The sequence below is a fragment of the Spinacia oleracea genome, chromosome 2 (genome assembly GCF_020520425.1).
Source record: "Spinacia oleracea cultivar Varoflay chromosome 2, BTI_SOV_V1, whole genome shotgun sequence".
Taxonomy (NCBI): Eukaryota; Viridiplantae; Streptophyta; class Magnoliopsida; order Caryophyllales; family Amaranthaceae; genus Spinacia; species Spinacia oleracea.
In genome coordinates, this window is record NC_079488.1 from 97,020,908 (window position 1) to 97,043,624 (window position 22,717).

Consider the following 22,717-nt stretch of genomic DNA (forward strand, 5'->3'; position numbering starts at 1 on the left):
ACACAAGCCCACAACCCGCAAAGGTTTGAAAAGAAAATCAAGAAACTAAAAATAAAAGTACATTTTTTTATTCATTAATACTCTTTTTCGTTTTTTGAATGTTAGTCTTTTTTTCATATTTTGTTATTTTTTTTTGTTAGTGCTTTTTGGAAATTTTTCTTATTTGTCCAACATTTATCCTCATTATACTCGTACAAATATCTAAATGGTCCACTTGTTTACTTCCATGTATACCTTTATCCTAGGTAAACTCTTTAATTCTTCCTATCTCTCTCTTACCCACATGGTCGGGTAGATTCTATGAAAATCCATATGACAAGTGTACTTATGTTGGTTTGCTTTAGTTTTTAAAAGGGACTAACATTCAAGAACAGACGAGGTAATGAATTTAAATGGGCAAATTCGACATAAATACTAAAACACTACTCTGGATTTGGAGTGTTCATGGTCGAATTAGATCACTAAAACACCAAATTTTTCCGTGGAAGTGGTGAAAAAATAAGAGAATGATGAGAGAAGGGTGGTGCCGGTTGTAGGAACGACGAGGTAGTCAACGACGGTGGTAAGAGAAGGTCGAATTGGTTGCGTCAGAGGACCAACTCAACCAAAAGCTTAAGCTTATGGTTGAAGCCCCAAGATTAGATTTATACTCTATCACGCCCCCTCACATGAAAGCCCTTTGGGCTTGAAGTGTGGATGCAGCATAGGCCTCCTCATATCTAGCGCGAAATATTCCACTTTTGAAGGAGGGGTAGATGAGATTTGAACCTGTGACCTTTACGTCACGTTGGCTCTGATACCATGTCAATGAGGGGAGTAGCCCCTTTGCCTTATTAAGTGTTTAACTCTCTTTTCTTTTATCAATGTGGGACTCTCACACGTGATGTTTCATGGGTCAGATCTTAACACTTCCCCTCACGTGTGAGGTCCCTTTTCAATATGGGTCACATGTAGGGATGGCAATGGGTCCAAGACCCGACCTAGATCCGGTTGGACCCGGTCCATTTTCAAGGGTCTGGGTTCAAAAAACTTAGACCCTGTGGATCTGGGTCTTTGTTCAATGGGGTGGGTCTGGGTCTGGGTCCAAGAATTAAAGACCCAGATCCGGTCCAGATCCGACCCACAGACCCACATATATAATTTTTAATATTTTTTTATTAAAATGTAAACATAATTCAATCTTTACGTGTTAAACTCTATTCAGTTCTTATGATACTAAACTATTTAAAAATTGTTTGACGTGACATATAAATAATATTATTACAAACTTTAAATATTTATTGTATTACAAGGCTAATATAATTTTTTTTTCCTAAACAAAAGTAACAAATATTCTGTTTCTAGTGGTTTTATTAAAGCAAGATACGTTTAAATACAAAAAATGGGCGAAAAAGTTAAGTAAGATAAGAAAATGAGGGTCAAATTTTTTTGGAAAAAAATACGCTTAGACCCATTTAGGACCTAGATCCGATCCTAGACCCATTAGACCCAGTGGATCTGGGTCTGGATCTGATTTTTTTGGACCCAGCGGATCTGGGCCGGATCTGGATCCACCTCTTAAAAAGCGGGTCTGGGTTTGGATCTTGCCGGACCCGGTCCAGATCCGACCCATTGCCATCCCTGACTCACATGTGATGTTTCATGGGTCAGAGTGTCTGACTCACTCCCCCTCACATGGATCCCGTTCAGTTGGCCCAGAATACAGTACAGTAAGGTCCCAGCTATGGGCCTGACTCTGATACCATGTTAAATACGGGCCTGGGCCACACCTGTCACCAAGAGAGAGAGTACACTTAACAAGACCGTAGGAGGTTGCACCTTAAAACCATATGGCAATAAGGGGAGTAGCCCTTTGACCTTATTAAGTGTTTAACTCTCTTTTCTTTTATCAATGTGGGACTTTCACACGTGATGTTTCATGGGTCAGATCTTAACAGGTTGTGAGGTGGTTTACCAAAAGGGTTGAGAATTTTGTTGAGCAATGGGGAGAGAAGGAATATATGTGGAAGATTAACTATTGTTACCCAAACAACACCTTCATCAAAGAATTTTACTTTGCAATTTTTATTTTTTTTTTGATTTCATTCCTTTTTCTTGTGCAAACCAAACACCCTTTTAATTAATTTGTACTCCGTATTTAGGAATCCCATTCCACAGTGTAATTGCACATGACACTCTCTTCTTCTCTTGATCCTCAGCCTTTCCGTTAATCTTTTATTGGGCCCACACGGGCCCACACCGTCTGATCCCCTTCTTATTATTTAAAATTAATCAACCAACTGTTACTCTCTCTCAATCATTCTTTTGTTTTATTTAAGAGGGAAGATTTGGCTACCTACCCTCCAAACATCTCACATGTTTCCCCCTCCCCTCTTCCCTTTATTTCCATTGGAAGATGCTTCATTTTTGTTTTAATTAATTAACATGCACCTTACTTAATTACCACCTTTTGCTATCCAATTCTGAAGTACATTATTAAGAGATAAATGATGTCCTGTTTCTATTTACTTAACCCATTATATTTATAATCCTTTGGGGTGCAATTTGAGAAAGGAAATGAAATATTTCAAATGTAAATGTTAAAATGGGACATCTAAAACGAAATACGTAAAGAATAAAAAATGACGGAGGGAGTAGATGAGGTAAACGAACATTAACAATATACCGTGAAGTTTGAGAAAGAAATAAAATAAGGTTAACGAACCATAAATATGTAATCCTAGTTTAAGAAAGAAATTAGGGGTGCGTTATTTTCACCTTTAAAAAATAAGTTTCAAGTCGAATAATTTTAAATAAGTTATAATCAGGTTTTATAAGTTTCAACCAAGTGTTTTACTTTCTTGAAATCATATCTAATCAGATCTAATAAGTTTCAGTCTTTTAATCAGTTATGATAATAAATTCAATTCAAATAAGTTTCAATCATTTAATCAGATATGATAATAATTTCAATTCAAATAAGTTCAAATGTTATAAGATGAATAGAATGTAGCGATAAGGTAAACCAAACTTAAATAAAAATAAGCCCCTAGCAAAGTTTAATTAACACCATTATGATTTATGAATTATGATCATGCAACATGTGGAATGTGATTTAAATAAAGTGTTTGGTATAAAGTTAGGTAGAGAAAGAGGTGGCATAGTTTGTGTAAAAACAGATAAATAAGAATTGATGGTACTAAGAATAGATGCATGTGGGCAGATGAGATAGAATTGATGAAGCCATAATATAAAGTTGAGTTTGGTAAGCAGACAATTTTGATCAGGATTGGCTGGACCCCTTCTGTCAATTGCTTTCCATTTCAGTTTCAGTTAACAAAATACGAGTAAGGAACTTTCATGTCTTTGGAGCAATTATTCATTATTTAATCCAATAATTAAGATCTACTAATAACTAAAGACATTGCCACTAAACTCTATGTCAATTGTCAAGTGTCCAATTTCCTCAATTATCAATCTTGTTCGGTCAGTACTAAACTGTACAGGTTACTTATTAAGCTCAAATTTAAAAGCGGAATATTAAATATTTCGTAAAAACCATCGTGTTTAATTAGTAATTACTATGTAGTAGACTGTATTAGGTTAAATAATTCGAAAATGATAAAGGTCGTAACATACGACCCTTATGCCGTGTCACAATAATGACATGCCGTGTTTATGTGTAATGATTTAATTTGGTCACTAAAATATTTAATTTATATAACTTATTATATATGCTTCAAAAAAAGCTGGGAAAATCTTAATATTCTAATTTGTTTCCTTCTTTATATCGACTACCTTATTTACATATTTAATTATTTTATGGTAAAAATATTGCATTGATAGTAAAAAATATTCTGATGACGCATAACTACGTGTCGCCTATATGTACCAATTAACGACACGTAAGATTGCGAAATGTTGTCACAACTTGCGACATTTATAATCACTCTAAACAATTATACATAATCACTACTTCGTATATGTAACATTGCGAAGAAAGACTTCTATAGTCTCAAAGTATGTACCTTCAAGCATGTGGCGATCGTGATCAACCTTGTAAGACGGGTTATTCGATCAAATCAATAGCAAATGAAGTTCTCATAGTCTCATATGATGTCAATACTCAATAGTAATCTGCAGTATTGTTTTTTTTTTGGTATATTGCTAGCTTTTTTTTTTTTTTTTTTTGTGCGAATGAGCCACAAAGGCAATATAAATTACAAATGGGGACGGGGAGATTCGAACCTGAGACCTATTGTACACAGGCCCTCAGTCTTAACCACTAGGCCAAGACATCATTGGTTGGTATATTGCTAGCTAGTAGCTACTCTAGGCCATATTATTTTAGTTTGTGTACGCAATTCTGTGTTGCAAATGATATTACTAATTGTTATTAGCATTATTACAATCACATAGTGACACTTTTCTTTTCTTTCTTTTATTACAATAATTTTCAAATAACAAAAGAAAATTTGACTTAGCAAATGTAGCATTAAAGTCATTAGCTAGGTTGCCAATAATGCGGGGAATCTGAACTCCCAAATAGGGGTGAGCAAAAATAATGGGTACCCGGTTCCGGACCCGGAACCGGTCCCGCAGGTACCGGTTCTGGGTCCAAAATTTTGGAACCGGTCATAACTGGATCCGGTTCCGGTTCCTGATTTTTTGGACCCGTTACCCGGTTGGTACCCGTTGGAACCGGTACCAGATCGCCAAAACTGGGTACCCGTTACCAAAATTTAACGCAAGTGTCAAATATTAGTATATTGATTTACCCACTAGACTTTTATTTTGGGTTTTAAGATATTTTAAACAGCTTGTAACTGAAATGATCAAAACCCAGCCCATTTTACTCAAAAAACCCTAAAAACTCAAGTTCTTTGCTTATTCTCAAACTTTGGATCTGAAATTCTTTTTGCATTTTCCACCTCCAAGGCTCTAATCTGTCTTCCTCATTCATCTTCTTTGTGCACCACTGTATACAAGTCACTCATTACCGCGTCGTCTCAAGCCGTGTTGTAAAGAAGCTTTGTTCTCATCTTCAAGGATAACACAATCTGCAGTTTGGTCTTTTTACCGACCATTTTTACTATGTGTTCAGCTTTTGGAAGGATGTGAATAGATACAAGGAAATTGATGAATTAAGCGTCATTTTTTAGAAAAATTGAGTTGTATTTATCTTTGTACTCCCTCCGTATTTTTTTAAGAGATACACTTGCCTTTTCCGGCCGTATTTTTTTAAGAGATACACTTGACATTTTTGGTAACTTATCAACCCCACCACCTAATTAAATAATATATTTACTACACTTTATGACCCACCCTCCAATTAAAAAATAATTTTACAACTACACCCACCCCACCCCCACCTCCACTTGTTCAAAAGGACATGGTCTCCAATGTACTTATTTATTAAAATATCTACCCCAACCCCACTTCTTTTATTCTTCTTAAGACCCGTGCCCAACCAAGTGTATCTCTTAAAAAAATACGGAGGGAGTATAACTTTGTTAATAATTGTTTTTACACATTTTGACAATTATCTTTTCATCTTTTCATCTTATCTCTCTAATCTTTTATGGGAAATTAAAGCAAGATTTCTATCTAATTTAATGTAAAAAATTATAAAAATTCTCAAACTGATCCGGGTACCCGGTTCCAGAACCGGTTCCACCGGGTCCGGTTCCAGAAATGTTGGACCCGGTTTGACCAGTTTCGGGACCAGTTCCTGAAATTTAAGATCCGGATTGACCGGTTCCGGGACCGGGTCTAAGGTTTTTGACCGGGTACCCGGTCTTGCTCACCCCTACTCCCAAATATGCAGACACAGTAGTGAATGTTAGAAATATTAATCTAGAAAAATCTAGGTAATATGTTAGGTAAAAATGTAATAGGAAAATTTATAGAATTATCCTAAGAAAAATCTAGTAAGAAAAATCTAGATAAATGATAAGTGTAGACAAATCTAGAAATTTGGATACACCCACTATAAATACGTTGTATGTATAAGTTTAGAGGTGGGCTAATCAAGAGAGCTCCACAAAATATGAGGGATAGAAAACAAGCGTTCTACCAAAGAGATAAGTGAGAGACATGAGCTCTCGCAAATATTATTGTACAATTCTTATTAATTAATGTAATCAATGATAAAAAAGCAATTTTGTTATATAATTGAGGTCCAACAAAACTTCCGCGTACGTTCTCAAATTTCTATCAGTGAATTGTTGATTGATGCATCTACTATAATTCACGCACGGTTACGTTACCATTATACCATATGACCAACTAGTTAACGGGTAAAACGAAGTTGTTAATTTTGCAATTTTATCAAAGCAAATGCCACCCAAGTTGCTTAAACATTCTCTCTTATCACATTACTAACAAGGAATCGATATTTTCAACTTACTCTTCTTTATTGAGTCGGCATAATCAATTACTTAAAGGATTTCCATAATTTTCATTATGTTCTTTTTCTTTTATGGACGTGTGTTTACCCTGTATGAGCCCTTAAATATATATATGAATAACCTTGTGTTGTCATTAAAACAAGGTCGAAGCATACAACCAAAACCTTATGTACAACAATCAAAAGATTCACAACTATTATAGTTATCTCCATAGCCTATCACGGTGTCACCGCTTTACAAAGTACTTACTCCGTAGTAATTAAGACATTTAATTCTATCTCGCACACAAGACATACCTAAGATTCAAGACATTTATGTTATTTTCCAAATGAACACTAATGAATTGACATAGTTCAACAAGAATGGACCACAAGTCCACAACCCTTTACATTTACATAAGTTTAAAAATATTCTACAGGTAGTACAGAGTACATTCGAACACATTGACATATTCAGAAGTCGATTTGACTCAATTACACCGCAAAACATATAGGGATAAGATAAAATAAAAAAATAAAAAAAAAATATAAAAGATGTGAATATGAGGTAAGGTTTTCTTGAATTCCCATTGTAAGTTGTAACAGGACAAAAGACAAAAAATCAAAATATTTGGGACCCCCAAAATTTATTACAATTTGGTTGGGGGAAGTTGAGTTAGTAATATAGTGAGAAAGCATTTATAACAAAAGGTTATTAGCAATTCATTTCTTATGAACCCAACAACGGCCCAATGTATCTAGAAATCAAGTACCCACTTTTCCTTTGACAATTACTACAACAACCTCCTTGTCCTTTACTATTCATCTCAAACCCTAACTCACTACATGAACATATTTCCCCATTTTGCCCTTTATTTGATCCCACCATTTCCACTTTCATGGGCTCATAAAATAACCCAAACGGGCTCGGACTTGAATTTAGACCCACAACTCTAGACTCCGCACTGCTCGCTGTGGAGTTACGGGCCTCACCTTGAAACTTAGAAAGCCCGATTGTGAGCTCTAGGTTAATGTCCTCTTGGCCCATGTTGGTCTGACCCGGAACCCGGTATGTTGGCCCGTCATCCGTGGTTGTGCCGCTGTTGCAAGAGTCGCTCTTCACCTTGGTGGAAGTGACGTCTGGGTAACTGTTGTTGAAGTCGATCGTTTGAGAAACGGCTCCGAATTGAGTAATGATTGGTGGGTTATTCACCGCTTTAACACATCCTAAACATTCGGGCGATTTTTTTACATCGGCGGTTGTTAAAGCGGCGGCAGTTTCATTGGCCGTGGGGGAGTTAAACGGGCGGTGGGTTTGTGGGTCGAGGCCTCTGCCGATAAGCTTACGCTTAATATGGGTATTCCAGTAATTTTTAATCTCATTATCTGTTCTCCCGGGTAATCTTCCAGCAATTAGGGACCACCTGCGACAAAATTTTGAAATTTCATTTAGCTTTTCGTCCAAATAATAAAAAAATACTCCGTATAAAAAAGGGAATTGAAAATGAGAAGAGAATTACTTGTTGCCAAGCAAACTATGGAGTTTAATGATAAGTTGATCTTCTTCTTCAGTAAAATTGCCACGTTTAAGGTCAGGACGAAGGTAGTTAATCCACCGTAACCTGCAACTTTTGCCGCATCTAAGCAAACCTGAAAACCAGAAACAAAAACAAAAAAAGGTCCATAAGAAATTGTCGAGACCTCAAAAATATAATTAAGAAGAAGAGACAAATATATAAAAATAGATACCGGCAGATTTAGGAAGGGAACGCCAGCAGCCTTCGCCATGAAGACGGATATAATCAATAAGACGGTGATCTTCATCTTTAGTCCAAGCACCTTTATTAGTATGAGCCTTTTCACAACAAGGAGAGCGTCCCATAGTTAGGTGTTTTGTTTCTAAATATGTTGTCTGTATGCAGTTTAGAAAAGGAAAGAAAAGAGAGAGATTGGGAATTTATTTATATAGTAAGAAGAGGAGAGGAAAGGGAAGAGGAAGAAATGGGAGATGATTGGAGGGTAAGCCCAATAGACTCGATCTATAAGGATTTGACCAGTTTGGTAAGAATCAATTTTAGGAAAGAGAAATTTTACCATTTTTTTATGGATGGTTAATACTTAATATCAGTGCTGTGGTAAAAACTTTGGAGTAAAACTGTTCAAAATTATGTAAATAAAGAAACTAGAGGGAGGGATTTGGTAAGTACGTCGCCATGGACAACTGGGGCACCTATACTTGCAGATTTTTCTCCACCTTTCTATTTTATGTCGAACTCAACTCTAATATTTTTCTTTTTTTTTTTTTTTATTTAAAGAAAGTCATACTTCCCTTTTTTTGTTTTTTGTTTTTAAATCAAATTAATTCATTGATAAAAAGTCATACGAAATCTACATAAAGATTTGAATTTAACAATTACTACCTCCGTTCCTAAATGATCTTTACGGTTACTATTTGCATGGTAATTAAGGAATTTTGGTGAACATGTGATGGTGGGGTAACAAATGGAAAATGAGTGGCTATAAATTGTCCAACAATGTGAGTGGGTGGAAATTAATATTAAAGTATTGTGAGTGGGTAAGTTATGGTGGGCCAAATAAGAGTAAAAATGGAATAAAGTAGGAGTGTAAAGAACTTTCAGGAACGGACTAAAACGGAAAGCGTAAAGAACTTTTAGGAACGGAGGTAGTACATAACAAACGAATCAAATAAAAACTTCATTTCACCATAGCCGTGAACATAGTATATCAAACATTATGTATACCCTCTTTTATATCGTTGTAATTTACAATTTTCTTAGCGAGGGGGTCTTATATCTGTCGTAGTCGTGACATATATGATTTCCATATGATTGTAGTCGAAAGATTGACCTTCTTTTCGATCCCACACAAAGCTTTACCAAAGAAACAACTTGAAATAAACTAAACACACAAAACTTAACTATAATCAAACCCACCATATGGGTACTTACTACACTAAAAATATGTAGTTTTATTGAGATCTAACGCAAAAAACAAAACATAATTGAAGAGAACATGATAGTCGAAGAAATTTGGTTATTTCCGCCCTAAAACCCCTAATTTTTAAAAACCCTAAAAAAGAGAGAAAGGAAGAGGGAGAGAGGAAGGAAACGACTTATAGTTTCAAATTGTCATAATGTTTAGAAAGTCGTACTTCTTTTGTCCCACAATTATCATACCATTTTGACTTTTACACTATTTATGATATATTTTTTTTGACCATCTTTTGCAATATATACGTAATAAAATATGTAATCGTATATGATCTTATTAGATTTGTATCGATATATATATATACTTTCTAAATATCAATACTTTTTATAATATTTACTTATGCATAATTCGAGATGTTAAGAGTCAAAGTTATGTGTTGGGGAGGGTAATTTCAACATGGTGTAATATTTAAGCAACGAAGGAAGTATGTTTTTACGTGCGAATGACCACAACAACGATACAAACAAATTTGAACTTGAAACTTATTGCACACAAACTCTTAATATCACTCCCTTTGTTCTCCATATTTTCTTACTACTCCCTCCATTCCTTTTTGTTATTCTCATTTCCTTTTTTAGCATTTCTTTTTGTTCTACCCCTACTGAATCTTTACTATTTTTAGCCATAGTTTTTTTCCCAATTTACCCTAAGATTCCCCACTATTTACCTAAAAACCCTAAGATTCTACCCTTTTCCCAACCTAAATTACACCACTTTCATTATTTTATTCATCCAATTGACTCGTCCCTATCTTCATCTCTCTCCTGTATTCGACCGTGTTTTTCTCTCTCCTCCTTCCTCTCTCTGTTTCTCTCTCTCTCCTCCTTCCTCTCAAGAACATCAATTCTTCATTTTCCATCTTCCTCCTCTCACTTTTCTCTCTCTCTCCTCCTTCCTCTCTCTCACTTTTCTCTCTCTATTTCTCTCCGCCACCTATACCACCACACCTCCGCCACCGCCACCACCCTCTAGAATGCGTATTATGGCTTTAAATGGTGAAATTCGACCATAAAAAAGCTCTAGATCTAGAGTTTTATGGTCGAATTTGACCTATAAATCCTTAAAATCGTGAGTAATAGCAAGGATCAAGTGGGTATTATTTTTTTTGTGTATTTTTTTTGTCGATTTTTCTGGGCAAATATTTTTGTCGAATTTTCTTGTTGAATTTGGTCGAAATTCTCGGTTGATTTTCGTCGAATTTTTGGGTTAATTTTGGTCGATTTTTTGGCTGAGTTTTTGGGTTGATTTTGGCCGATTTTTGGGTTAAATTTCGTCGAATTTGGTGGTTGATTTTGGGTTGAATTTGTTCATATTTTTGGGTTGAATTTTGCTCGATTTTTGGTTGAATTTGTTCGATTTTCTGGGTTGAATTTGTTGTTCGATTTTTTGGGTTGAATTTGGGTTTTTTTTGTTGAATTTGGGTTGAATTTGCTCGATTTTTTTGTCGAATTTCTGGGTTAATTGCTGTCGATTTTTTTGGGTTTTTTTGGTTGGATTTTCTTGATTTGTTTTTTGATGTTTCTGGTTCGAATTTTTATTATTTTTCTGGTTCGAATTTGGTCGAATCTTTGGGTTGATTTTTTCCCAATTTTTTGGTTGATTTTTTGGCGAATTTTTGGTTGATTTTCTTGGTTTATTTTGTCGAATTTTCTGGGGGTTTTTTGGTTATTTTTCTTGATTTTTTTTTTGATTTTCTGGTATGAATTTTCTTGATTTTTTTTGTTCAAAATTTGGATGATTTTTCTGGTTTGAATTTAATCTGATTTTTTTTTGTTATTAAAATTAAATATCTCCCATTTATCTTATTTCTTTAATATTTTATCTCTCCTTACTTTATTTTAAATATATAATCTCTTACACACAATCATTATTCTTACACCCAATCATTACTCATATCCCAATACAAATCAAGATTCGGTTTTCTTAAAACACACCCAACATTCTTTAGGGGTAGAACAAAAGGGATTGGAGGGAGTATTATACAAAAACTAAATGTTGTTATGTAATATGTTGTTGGGTCAATTAGTCAAGGAAGAAAAGGGAGAGTCATACGAAGGGTCCTTTTCTTCTCCCTCATCGGTTCATCCTCCTCACTCAAACCCTAGCCTTCCACCAACAAAATTTGAAATGGTTTCATATGTTATAACGATGAAAAGCCCCAACAAAATTTGTGTTTATTTTTATTACTTTGTTTTGTTTTAGGTCTGCGATGTTTCCTCCACGTACGAGGAACGTTTCTCCCTCGAAAAACATGTATGGTTCTCCACTCCTCGCGAGAGACTTTTCTTTGTGTTTTCTAATATCCAGAATCAGATCCGAAGGACTGTCATGAAATTGGGTTCATTGGTAAAGGTTTATATGGGATAGCAAAGGGTATGCATTTCACAAATACGTTTAGATGAATTAAATGAAAATCATCATACGACTACAACAACAAATTGTTAGGTTGTCTCTCCAAAAAGGTTGCATGTGTATTCCAACTGCATGTACGAGAGATGCGTCACATTGCAAGATCTTCTCAACGATCATAGTTATGATGAAGAAAATATACTTTTTTATTCAATTTTCTATGTACTCCCCCCGTTTCTTTTTAATCTTTACGTTTTGTATCATGCACGCGATTTAACGACTTAATGTGGATTGAAATTCTTTTTATTTTTAATTTAAACAATGCAAATTATATTTATTTATAATGTTTTCATTTTCTATTTATAATGTTTTCATTTTTTATCCAACATATATCTAATATTAGAAATGTGTGATTGTGTGAGAGATTGAATTTTCCAATGAGAAAGTGTTAGAGATTAAATACCGTAATAAATTTAATTTATTAAAATGATCACTTGACACAATTTTTTACATAATACTCCGTACTCGAAATATATTAGGGAAAATTATGTTAAACATAATAAAAAATATTTCAAACATAAAATTTAAAACGGCATTCCCAATCTAATATACATATATAAAGGAGGCATATTTGCTGAAAGATTAGAGCGCCACCTAGGACTACTAATGGTTTCGGCCAATGAAAAATAAGATTTCTAATTTATTTTTGAATTAAAAAAATCAAGTGCCATGTAGATAATTAATTAGGTGCCATGTAGATATTTTAATTAATTAATTATTAATATATACAACTTCATCGAAAATCAAACACTCTAATAATTAAAAAATAATCGATTTCCACGTAGATAATTAATTAGGCGCCACATAGATATTTTAGTTAATTAATTAATTACTAATATATACAACTCCATCTAAAATCAAACACTCTAATAATTAAAAAATAAATCTAACATAAAATTCATCCAAAATCAAACAACAATCTAAAATAAAATAAATAAAATTCAATTTAAAATCAAACATTAATCCAATATTAGAGAGCCACGTAGAAAAATCTAATGGCTTCGGCCAATGGAGGAATATTTGCTGAAGTATTAGAGCGCCATTATACTTAGTACGTAGGATTTTTATAAAACTTTAAAAGTAGTCTACAAATATTGGATAATTAGAATACAAATAAATTAGAAAATCAATCAAGTATATATGAGTAAGAGTGTATTAAAAAAATTACTATAGTATTCTATAATATTTTAACAACTAAATTTGATAATTATAACCGCAATTAGTTGTACAATTTTATACGTAGTATATTTAGCAAATAAATCCGATATTATCACCGCCATTGATAGTAACATTTTACTATTTTTTTTTAAAAAATATGTAACTTTGTTAAACATGAAGAAAACTTGTGTAATCTAATCCATTTACTATTCTACTACTTAGTTCCTCAATTTTATAGATGAAAATCTTTGATTTTTACACTATCTATTATATTCACACATCCCTCTACTTTTTCTGGTTGTTTTTTGGTGATTATTAATACTTTATGATAAACATAGTCATGTACTCCGTACCCCATAACTTTTTTTTTGGATTTGTCTAAATACTTACAGAATATTACCATTTTTTTAAATAAATTTTTATTTATTTTATAATTTAAGATATTAATAGTTAAAGTTACTTATTAACAACCGTGAAAATAAAATTGGCTTATCCAAAAGCATGGTAGAAATAGTAAATAAGAAAATCGATGTGCATCTAACACACGTTACTCTCTACTTAAAAAAGCTCCTTCAAATATTTTAGGCTAAACAATTGAATTATAATTTAATCATTTTTAACAACATTTGTATACGTAATACTAAAATACTCCCTCCTTCCCGGAATACTTGACCTGTTTTCCTTATCGGGCCGTCCCTTAATACTTGACCTGTTTCTAAAAATGGAAATATTCTAACAATATTATATTATTTCTCACCCCACCCCTATTAACCCACCTACCCCCTACTCCATACAAAAAATAATTAAAAATTCAACCCCTACTCTACCCCAACCCCACCTCTTAACTAGACCTGGTTATTGGACAGGGTAGTCCAATGGATATAGGGTTAGGGTCAAGTTAATAGGGCTTTTATTGGGCAGGGCTCTTATTGGACAGGGCCTTTATTGGACAGGGTCATTATAGGGTCAAATTTATACTACAATTATTTTGAAAATTAAAATAGTAATGATACAAAAAATTACGTGTATAGCTTCGTATTTACTTGTACTTGCACATGGCTCTTTTGTTTTTCATTTTTTATTGCTCGTTTATTGACCCGCCCACTAATGACCCGCTATTGACCCGCAACCCGCTTTTGACCCGCCCACTATCGATCCGCTAAAAATGACCCTTTCAATACCCGACCCTCTTTTGACCCGCACCGACCCTGACCCGCCCCGCCCGATAACCAGGTCTACTCTTAACCCACCTCTCACTAACTACATTAAAATAATACCCCACTATCAACTACTACTTATTAAATTAAATAAGTCAATTCAAGTCCCTTAAACTCTGTGCCGGTCAAACCGGGTCGAGTATTCCGGGACGGAGGGAGTAGTGACAAATCGATGTGGACTTGACAAAATATTGCTTTATGATGTGCCTCTCTTATAATATAAATAAAAATCCTATGATAAAATAATTAATATACTTCGTATTTATTTTACCTACAATCTAGCTTCTAATTACTTATGGTAATAATTGATTATACTACGAAGTACTATTTACTTATGACCAATAAATTTCTTAATTAAAATTTATACTCCATGTCCATATCTATATACTTTGTACTATATCAAAAGGAAGTCTAATCGATGTGGATATGACAAATATCTCTCTATGATTTGCCTCTCTAGCTTATAACATAAATAATGACTAATTGTAAACTACTAGATGCGGTGTCAATTTTTATTTAGAAATTATGTCATATGCTAGATATGGATATGTATAACGAATGTTTATCTTTGATCGTTTTTTATTTGAAATCCAATGAATCAATGCATGCATTTTCTGATAACCGAAAATCTTATAATAGTTGAACATGTACTATCAATTAAATTATTACAATACTATCATCTTTTAAGAATTGGTGTCATTTAATGAATCCGGATATGCATAACAAACCTTATTCTTGATTAAATATATTTTACAAGGTTGTCTCAAATATTTTATTGCGCAATTTTAATTAACCAAATGAGAACCATAGCCTTTTTTTTTATGACGGGTCCTAGCCTATACTTAATATTAAATATCAAAAATAAATTTTTCCACATTCTTATTATCGTAACATTTTTACCATATATTTAAAAGTTAGTTAAGGGAATGATTATTTATCGAATATATATAGTGATGTCACATTGTTAACGAGGTAGGTTTTTTGGGAGACCCCCGTGCATCCTCCTCAAGTGGGCGGGAATGGCGGAAAGTTTGGTGGATGATGGAGTAAAAAAAATTGAATTCGGCGTGGGTAACGGGACAAGGATAAATTTTAGATTGGACCCGCACGCGTTGCTAATCCTTCATCTAATTGATTATGAATAATATAAAAAAAATTACTACTAACTTATTATAATATTTATTTATTTATTCAACTACTCTAATCAAACTAACAAATTGTCAAAAACTAAATAAGTTTTGAAATTCAAAACTATCTTACCAAAAAATATTGAGTCTAGGGGTGCGTTTGAGGCGGGGATGGATACATTGAGGGGGGGGGGGGGGGGCATGAAGAGGGGGATAAAGTTTATTTTGTACCTCTGGGATTGAAAGTGGTGGGCATCGTTTCTATCGTGGATGGAGATGAAAATTATAGGCGGGTATGGGTGTGTAGGCCTCACCTCGCCTCAAAGTTATCTCTGACTGAATAAAGTAAATGGTGTAGTTAGGTGCTAAGTGGTCGGGTAATGAATTTAATGGTCGATTCCGCGAGCAATAACTAGGAAGGGTGGATGAGATAATTAAGTTTATGCTTGACACAAGAGGTGAATAAGAAAGAAAATAAATTTATTTGTGTACCCCTTATTTGTTTTAACTATTTTAATAAATAAGACACCGAATGAGAAATGGTAAATTTATCCATCATCAATTCTAATTTGGAGAATACGAAGTAGCTATAAGATCTATTTTGATGATAATTGTCTACCAAATTTCATATGAATTTATGTTTAGATTATAAATCGTGCATCGCACGGGTATTATACTAGTTAATTACTAATATATACAACTCCATCTAAAATCAAACACTCTAATAATTAAAAAATAAATCTAACATAAAATTCATCCAAAATCAAACAACAATCTAAAATAAAATAAATAAAATTCAATTTAAAATCAAACATTAATCCAATATTAGAGAGCCACGTAGAAAAATCTAATGGCTTCGGCCAATGGAGGAATATTTGCTGAAGTATTAGAGCGCCACCTAGGATTACTAATGGTTTCGACCAATGAAAAATAAGATTTCTAATTTCTTTTTGAATTTAAAAAATCAAGTGACACGTAGATAATTAATTAGGCGCCACGTAGATATTTTAATTAATTAATTACTAATATATACAACTCCATCCAAAATCAAACACTCTAATAATTAAAAAATAATCGATTTCCACGTAGATAATTAATTAGGTGCCACATAGATATTTTAATTAATTAATTAGTTAATTACTAATATATACAACTCCGTCTAAAATCAAACACTCTAATAATTAAAAAATAAATCTAAAATAAAATTCATCCAAAATCAAACAATAATCTAAAATAAAATTAATAAAATTCAATTTAAAATCAAATATTAATCCAATATTAGAGCGCCACATAGAAAAATCTAATGGTTTCGGCCAATGGAAAATAAGATTTCAAAATTAATTTTGAATTAAAAAAGTCGAGTGCCACATAAAGAAATGATTAACTTTCGATCATGTAGATATTTTTTATTAATTAATTATTAATATTACGCATATACAATTTCATCCAAAAACAAACACTTTCATAATAAAAAAAATCTAAAATGAAATTGAATGCAAAATCAAAAACTAATCTAATCTAATATATACAAGTGGTATATACATATAATTTTTATTTAAACATAACAATTTAATAGAATCCGTGCGTCGCACGGGCTAAAATCTAGTATGAAATATAAGAGACGAAGAAAATACTTCCTCCGTTCCTAACTAGTTGCACCATTTTAACTTTTGACACTATTCACTTGCCTTGCTTTGACCTCAATTTTCTACTAATAAATAAAATTAAAAATTATTAATTATACAAAGTATTATTTGGTTTTCCTTAATATATATGTTAAATATATCAATTTTTTTTATAATTTATACTAATACATAATTATAATTATTGATGGTCAAAACTATACATTGACAAACATAAAAGTCAAAACGGGGTGCAACTATTTAGGAACAGAGGAAGTATATACGAAGGATTTAAAGTTACATTTCCTTTGTGATGTCAATGTTGATATTTTTTATTAATAGTCACATGCAAGCACGAGTACTAAACATGCAGTAAGCCCATGTGGCATGAAGGTTGTCCCACAAGTTAAGGGCCACGCGGTGTTATGTTTTTGGTCATCCTATCTTTAGTTTGATTGTTCTCAATCATTTTGGTTATAATAATCCTATTAGGGAAATAAATAAGTTTATCGCATAATTTTTTTTAGTTGTACTGTAACTAATTTAATTAAGTTTTTAATTTTCACAATATGGAGGTGTACGGGTATGCTATCAGCTGGCTGGTAGCATCGCCAAGCTGTTAAGGATAAAAGCAAATAATCCTTAACGGCAGTTATTATTTCCTACCAGCATATCTTACAAGCCGGTAGGGAGGAGGCACGTGACCAAACCAAGAGGTCAACGGGTCGCTATCAATCGGGTAGGACCCATTTGTCCGTACGCCCGACCCGCGCCTATATATATGGGCTTCATTTATGACAAAAGGTACGCAAACACAATCATTTCCACTAAAACCAAAATACTTATTACTCATCATACCTGACTTTAGCATCGGAGGGGGGATCCTCGAATCACCCTCGAGGCTAGTTCATCTTTGTTATCTGCGCAGGATATCATCAGGATAACAACAACACTCGACCAGCAAGACATCTCCAACCGTTCCCAAATCTTACCGGAACAATTGGCGCTAGAAGGAGGGGATCTCCCAATCTTGTCCAGTAAATCAGCCATCATGGATACCAACAACAAAAAACCTAGAAAAAACAACAATCTCCCACAATCAGCAATGATCACACCAACATCAGTAGCACAACCCACCGCAGTCAAACCTTCTCTCTTACCTGTCTCAACCAGCCAAGTCACACCACTTACCAATCCTCCCTCAAAAACACTCAAGTCACAGATAAGCATTGCCCCCCCAGGTTTAGAAGACCCGAACGATGTGATCATAGAGGACGAAACGTCCATGGAAGAAAGGGCACAGGATTCCCCATCACCCCCACAGATTCAGAGCAACCTCTCGGCGTTGTCCCAAAGGTTCACACCACAACAGCTGCTGACGGCTTCGGCCGTCATGAAAGCAATGGCTGAACTGTCCTCAAGGAGGACAGAGGGAAATCAGATCGTGGTTACCGGCAGTCGCCCGGGTGCGATGCCGGTTAGAAATCTCTACGAAACCCTAGAGCATGAAGTGGTACTGCCAGCACAACCTGAACCAATACTTGTACACAGTGAAAATCCGGGTAGATGAAAAAGGCATAGCTCTCGGCGCAGAGAAAGGTCCACTAGACACCGAGAGTCGGTGTCAGAACAAGAAGGGTCGTTTCCTGCTGGTAGGGAATCGACACCGTATCACGAGGAGTACATCGTACAGTCTCCACAACCGGGTTGGAATAGATATGAAGGATATCTACCTCATCAGGAGCCGATGAGGCGAACCATACACCCCAAAGATTCCCCACTCTGCAGGGGTATACTGGAGCAACCTATGGAGAAAGTGAAGATGCCGACGTGCAAATACAACGGAACCACAGACCCCGAAAATCACTCCACCGCTTTCGAACAACACATGATGCTGTATTCTGACTCAGATGCCATGTGGTGCAAAGTGTTCCAAACCACATTATCAGGGGTGGCAGCCGATTGGTATAAAAAGTTACCGGCCGGATCGATATTCAGTTTTCGGCAGATACAAGAAGACTTTGTGAGGCGATTCATTAGCAAGGTTGAACGAAAGAAAACATCTGGAGAGCTGATGTCAATCTCGCAAAGGCCGAAAGAATCGCTGAGAAAGTACCTTACTCGGTTTAACAACGAATCCATCACAATACCAGATTTACAGCAAGAAATAGCCGTCTTGGCTCTGTTGAGAGGGATGCAAGAATGCGAGTTCAAAAGATACCTGGGAAGAAAATCATTTACCTCGCTGGGGGAGGCCTTGAGAAAAGCAAACGAGTATATTAGGAGTGATGAGCTGATGCTAATATCACCCATGGGGGGAAATCAGGCAGTACAATCGGCCAAGAAGGATCATGTTCCCATACAGCAACACAATTACCGGAAAGATAACGGTAGAAAGGAGGGCCATCAGCAGAGAGGGGGATATCCGAATAGACAACAGCCGGTAGGGGCTTATCAGGTGTACACTCCCCTGAACACCGCCAGAGCCACGATCTACGCAGTAAATAAATCGGCAGCGTGGAGAAAACCGTTACCGATGGATGCCCCAGGTAACAATAAGAACTTTTGTGCTTTTCATAATGATCATGGTCATTACACGGAGCATTGTAAAGAGCTCAAGGATAACATCGAAGAGCTGGTAAGAAGGGGATACCTATCCCAGTACAGGGTTCGACAGGAAGGCCAGGGAGGAAATAATAGACAGGGCAGTTCGCATAGTCATGCCCCATATACACCTACTCAGCCAGGGTATGCACAACCCACTGGTAGGATTGAGCAGGCACCACCATCCCGGCAAGAAATCCGGTCATTACCGGAAACAGGCCAAGATGGGGCCGATAGGGGAAAGAGACCCACGGTTTGGGTGATCTCTGGAGGGCCCGTGCATGGAGGTACAGTCAGCGGGGCGATAAGAAATCTAGAGGAGCACAGGCACTTGGTGAGTTACCATAGCGCAAGGAAATGGCCGGAACCAATCCCCCTACCGGTCATCACATTCACCTCGGACGATTGTCGCGGCATTATATATCCCCATGATGACCCGCTGTTATTGGAACTCGAGATAGCAAACTTCCCCGTCAAGAGATGCCTGATTGATGGAGGCAGCTCTGCGAACATCATATTTTGGGAAGCTTTCACCCAGCTGAACATAGATCACGGAGAGTTAGCAAGGGTGAGCTATCCCGTTATCGGATTCTCTGGGGCCAGCGTCTACCCAGAGGGCAGTATCCGTTTACCGGTTCAAGTGGGTAGAGGACTATCAGCCAGGGACTTAATGGTCGACTTTTTGGTGATAAAAGTACCAGCAGCGTATAACGTAATAATTGGTCGACCATTCATTCATGACGCACAGGCGGTGGTGTCCACGTATCATTTGACCATGATATATCTCTCAAATCTGGAAAGAACAGAAAGGGTACATGGCAGTCAGGAGACTGCCAGATCGTGTTATCTGACAGCGATAAAGGCACCAGGAAGGATGGTGCCGAAAACCAACCTTGCCCGAGAAGCAAACATGCCAACCAAAAGAAAGATAGGGGATCTGAGCATGGAAAATTTTGATGAAAGGCCGGTTTGCGTCCCAAGGCCGGCTGCAGATGGAGAAACTCGGGAAATTGAATTGGTAGAAGGAGTTCCAGAAAGAACGGTACGAATAGGTGCCGATATGGAGGCAGATCAGCAGGTCAATCTTATCGGCCTGTTACGAGAAAATGCAGACGTCTTTGCCTTCTCTGCAGATGAAATGCCCGGTATCAGCCCAGACATCATAGTGCATCGTCTGAATGTAGACAAGTCAGTCAGGCCGGTAAAGCAAAAGAAGAGAAATTTCTCCAATGAAAAAAATGCTGCAATAAAAGAAGAAGTGGAAAAACTGCTGGAAGCAGGGTTCATAGAAGTTTGTGACTACCCTGAATGGTTGGCCAACGTAGTCATGGTAAAAAAGTCAAATGGCAGTTGGCGAATGTGCGTAGATTTTACCAATCTGAATGGGGCGTGCCCCAAGGACTGCTATCCATTGCCACGAATCGATAGACTGGTAGATTCAACAAGTGGCCACGCTCTTTTGAGTTTCCTGGATGCCTTCTCAGGGTATCACCAAGTCAGCTTGTGTAAAGCCGATAGAAAGAAGGCCGTCTTCATCACAGATTCAGGGGTATACAACTATAAGGCTATGCCATTTGGGCTGAAGAATGCAGGAGCAACCTACCAGAAGTTGGTGGATAGGGTATTTGCTTCTCAGAAAGGGAGGAACATAGAGGTATATGTGGATGACTCAATAGTTAAAAGCCGATTGGCCAGCGACCACATCGACGACTTGAGAGAAACTTTCGAAACTCTGAGGAGGTTCAGGATGAAGTTAAACCCCAAGAAATTTGTATTCGGGGTCCGATAAGGAAAGTTACTGGGTTTCCTAGTAAGCGAAAGGGGGATCGATGCCAATCCAGATAAGGTAGATGCAATTATGAATCTACCAGAACCCGGTTGCATAAAGGACGTGCAAAAGTTAACAGGAAGAATGGCCGCATTGACCCGGTTCATTAGCAAATCAGCAGACAGGTCGTTGCCCTTTTTCAACGTGTTAAAGCAAAACAAGAAATTCAAGTGGGGAGAAACAGAAAAAGCAACCTTTGAGGCAGTAAAACGGCACCTGCAAGTCCTACCCACAATAGCTCGACCAGAGGAAGGGGACACGCTGCAGCTATACATATCTGCTTCTCAGCACACAATAGCAGCAGTTCTGATCATAGAGAAAGATAAAACACAGATACCGGTGTACTTTGTCAGCCACATCCTGCAAGAAGCAGAAACGAGGTACTCCTTGATAGAAAAGTTGGGGTTGGCAGTATTGATTGCAGCCAGAAAGCTGAGACCTTACTTTGATGCACACGGAATCCAAGTCCTCACAAACTACCCACTGGAAAAAGCAATGCAAAAAATGGACACATCAGGTAGACTCCTAAAATGGGCGATTGAACTATCAGAGTTTCACATGGAGTATCGGCCCAGAATGGCTATAAAAGCCCAAGCACTGTCTGACTTCATAGTCGAAGCATCATACCAGGAGGAGGAAATAAAGGAAGGAATATGGGAAGTAGCAGTAGACGGCTCGGTCACCAAATCAGGGGCAGGAGCAGGGGTAATAGTTACCTCACCAGAAGGAGACCAGTTCGAGTATGCTATTAAGTTCTCTTTCCAGGCATCAAACAACGAGGCAGAATACGAAGCCGCAATCGCTGGCATACAAATCTGCACGACAGCTGGTGTTCGTAGGCTCATGCTCACAACCGACTCACAGCTGGTAGCAAACCAGTTCTCAGGAGAATATGAAACGAAGGAAGAATCCATGAAACGATACGCCGAAAAGCTTAAACAGTCAGTGGAACAGTTGGAAAGCTTCGAAATAAAATTAGTACCCCGATCAGAGAACATGTTGGCAGACTCCCTGTCAAAACTGGCCAGCTCAAGTGCTCTGGTAAAGTCAGTAATGATGGAAGTCATGCATCGAAGGAGCACTGAAGTATTGGGAAAAGAGGTCATGGTAATCACGAGCCAACCTGAATGGTATGACACCATGTGGGCATACAAGAGAGATGGAACACTGCCTGCAGAAAAAACAGAAGCAAGAAGGTTGATTAGGAACTCATGCTGGTTTGTAATCATCAGAGGCCAACTCTACAAACGGGGTTTTAGCTTGCCTCTTTTGCGATGCATATCAGCATACGAATCGGCACGACTGATAGAAGAAATACATGAAGGAGTGTGTGGAAATCATCAGGGAGGAAAAACCCTTGCACTGAAATGCCA

At 36.4% G+C, this 22,717-nt stretch overlaps 2 protein-coding genes across 2 annotated transcripts; one reads left to right on the top strand and one right to left on the bottom strand.

The window, feature by feature from the left end:
• Window positions 1–6,931: 6,931 nt before the first annotated feature.
• On the bottom strand, window positions 6,932–8,460 carry LOC110787621 (transcription repressor MYB6). The gene is made up of 3 exons (XM_021992250.2): window positions 8,117–8,460; window positions 7,888–8,017; window positions 6,932–7,791 (listed from the first exon to the last, which is right to left on the bottom strand). Exons 1-3 carry the CDS (start codon window positions 8,247–8,249, stop codon window positions 7,098–7,100), a joined length of 957 nt encoding a protein of 318 aa, XP_021847942.1. The 5' UTR covers window positions 8,250–8,460; the 3' UTR covers window positions 6,932–7,097.
• Window positions 8,461–18,659: 10,199 nt separating this feature from the next.
• LOC130467658 (uncharacterized) lies at window positions 18,660–21,305 on the top strand. The gene has a single exon (XM_056836235.1). It carries the CDS (start codon window positions 18,660–18,662, stop codon window positions 21,303–21,305), a length of 2,646 nt encoding a protein of 881 aa, XP_056692213.1.
• Window positions 21,306–22,717: the final 1,412 nt, after the last annotated feature.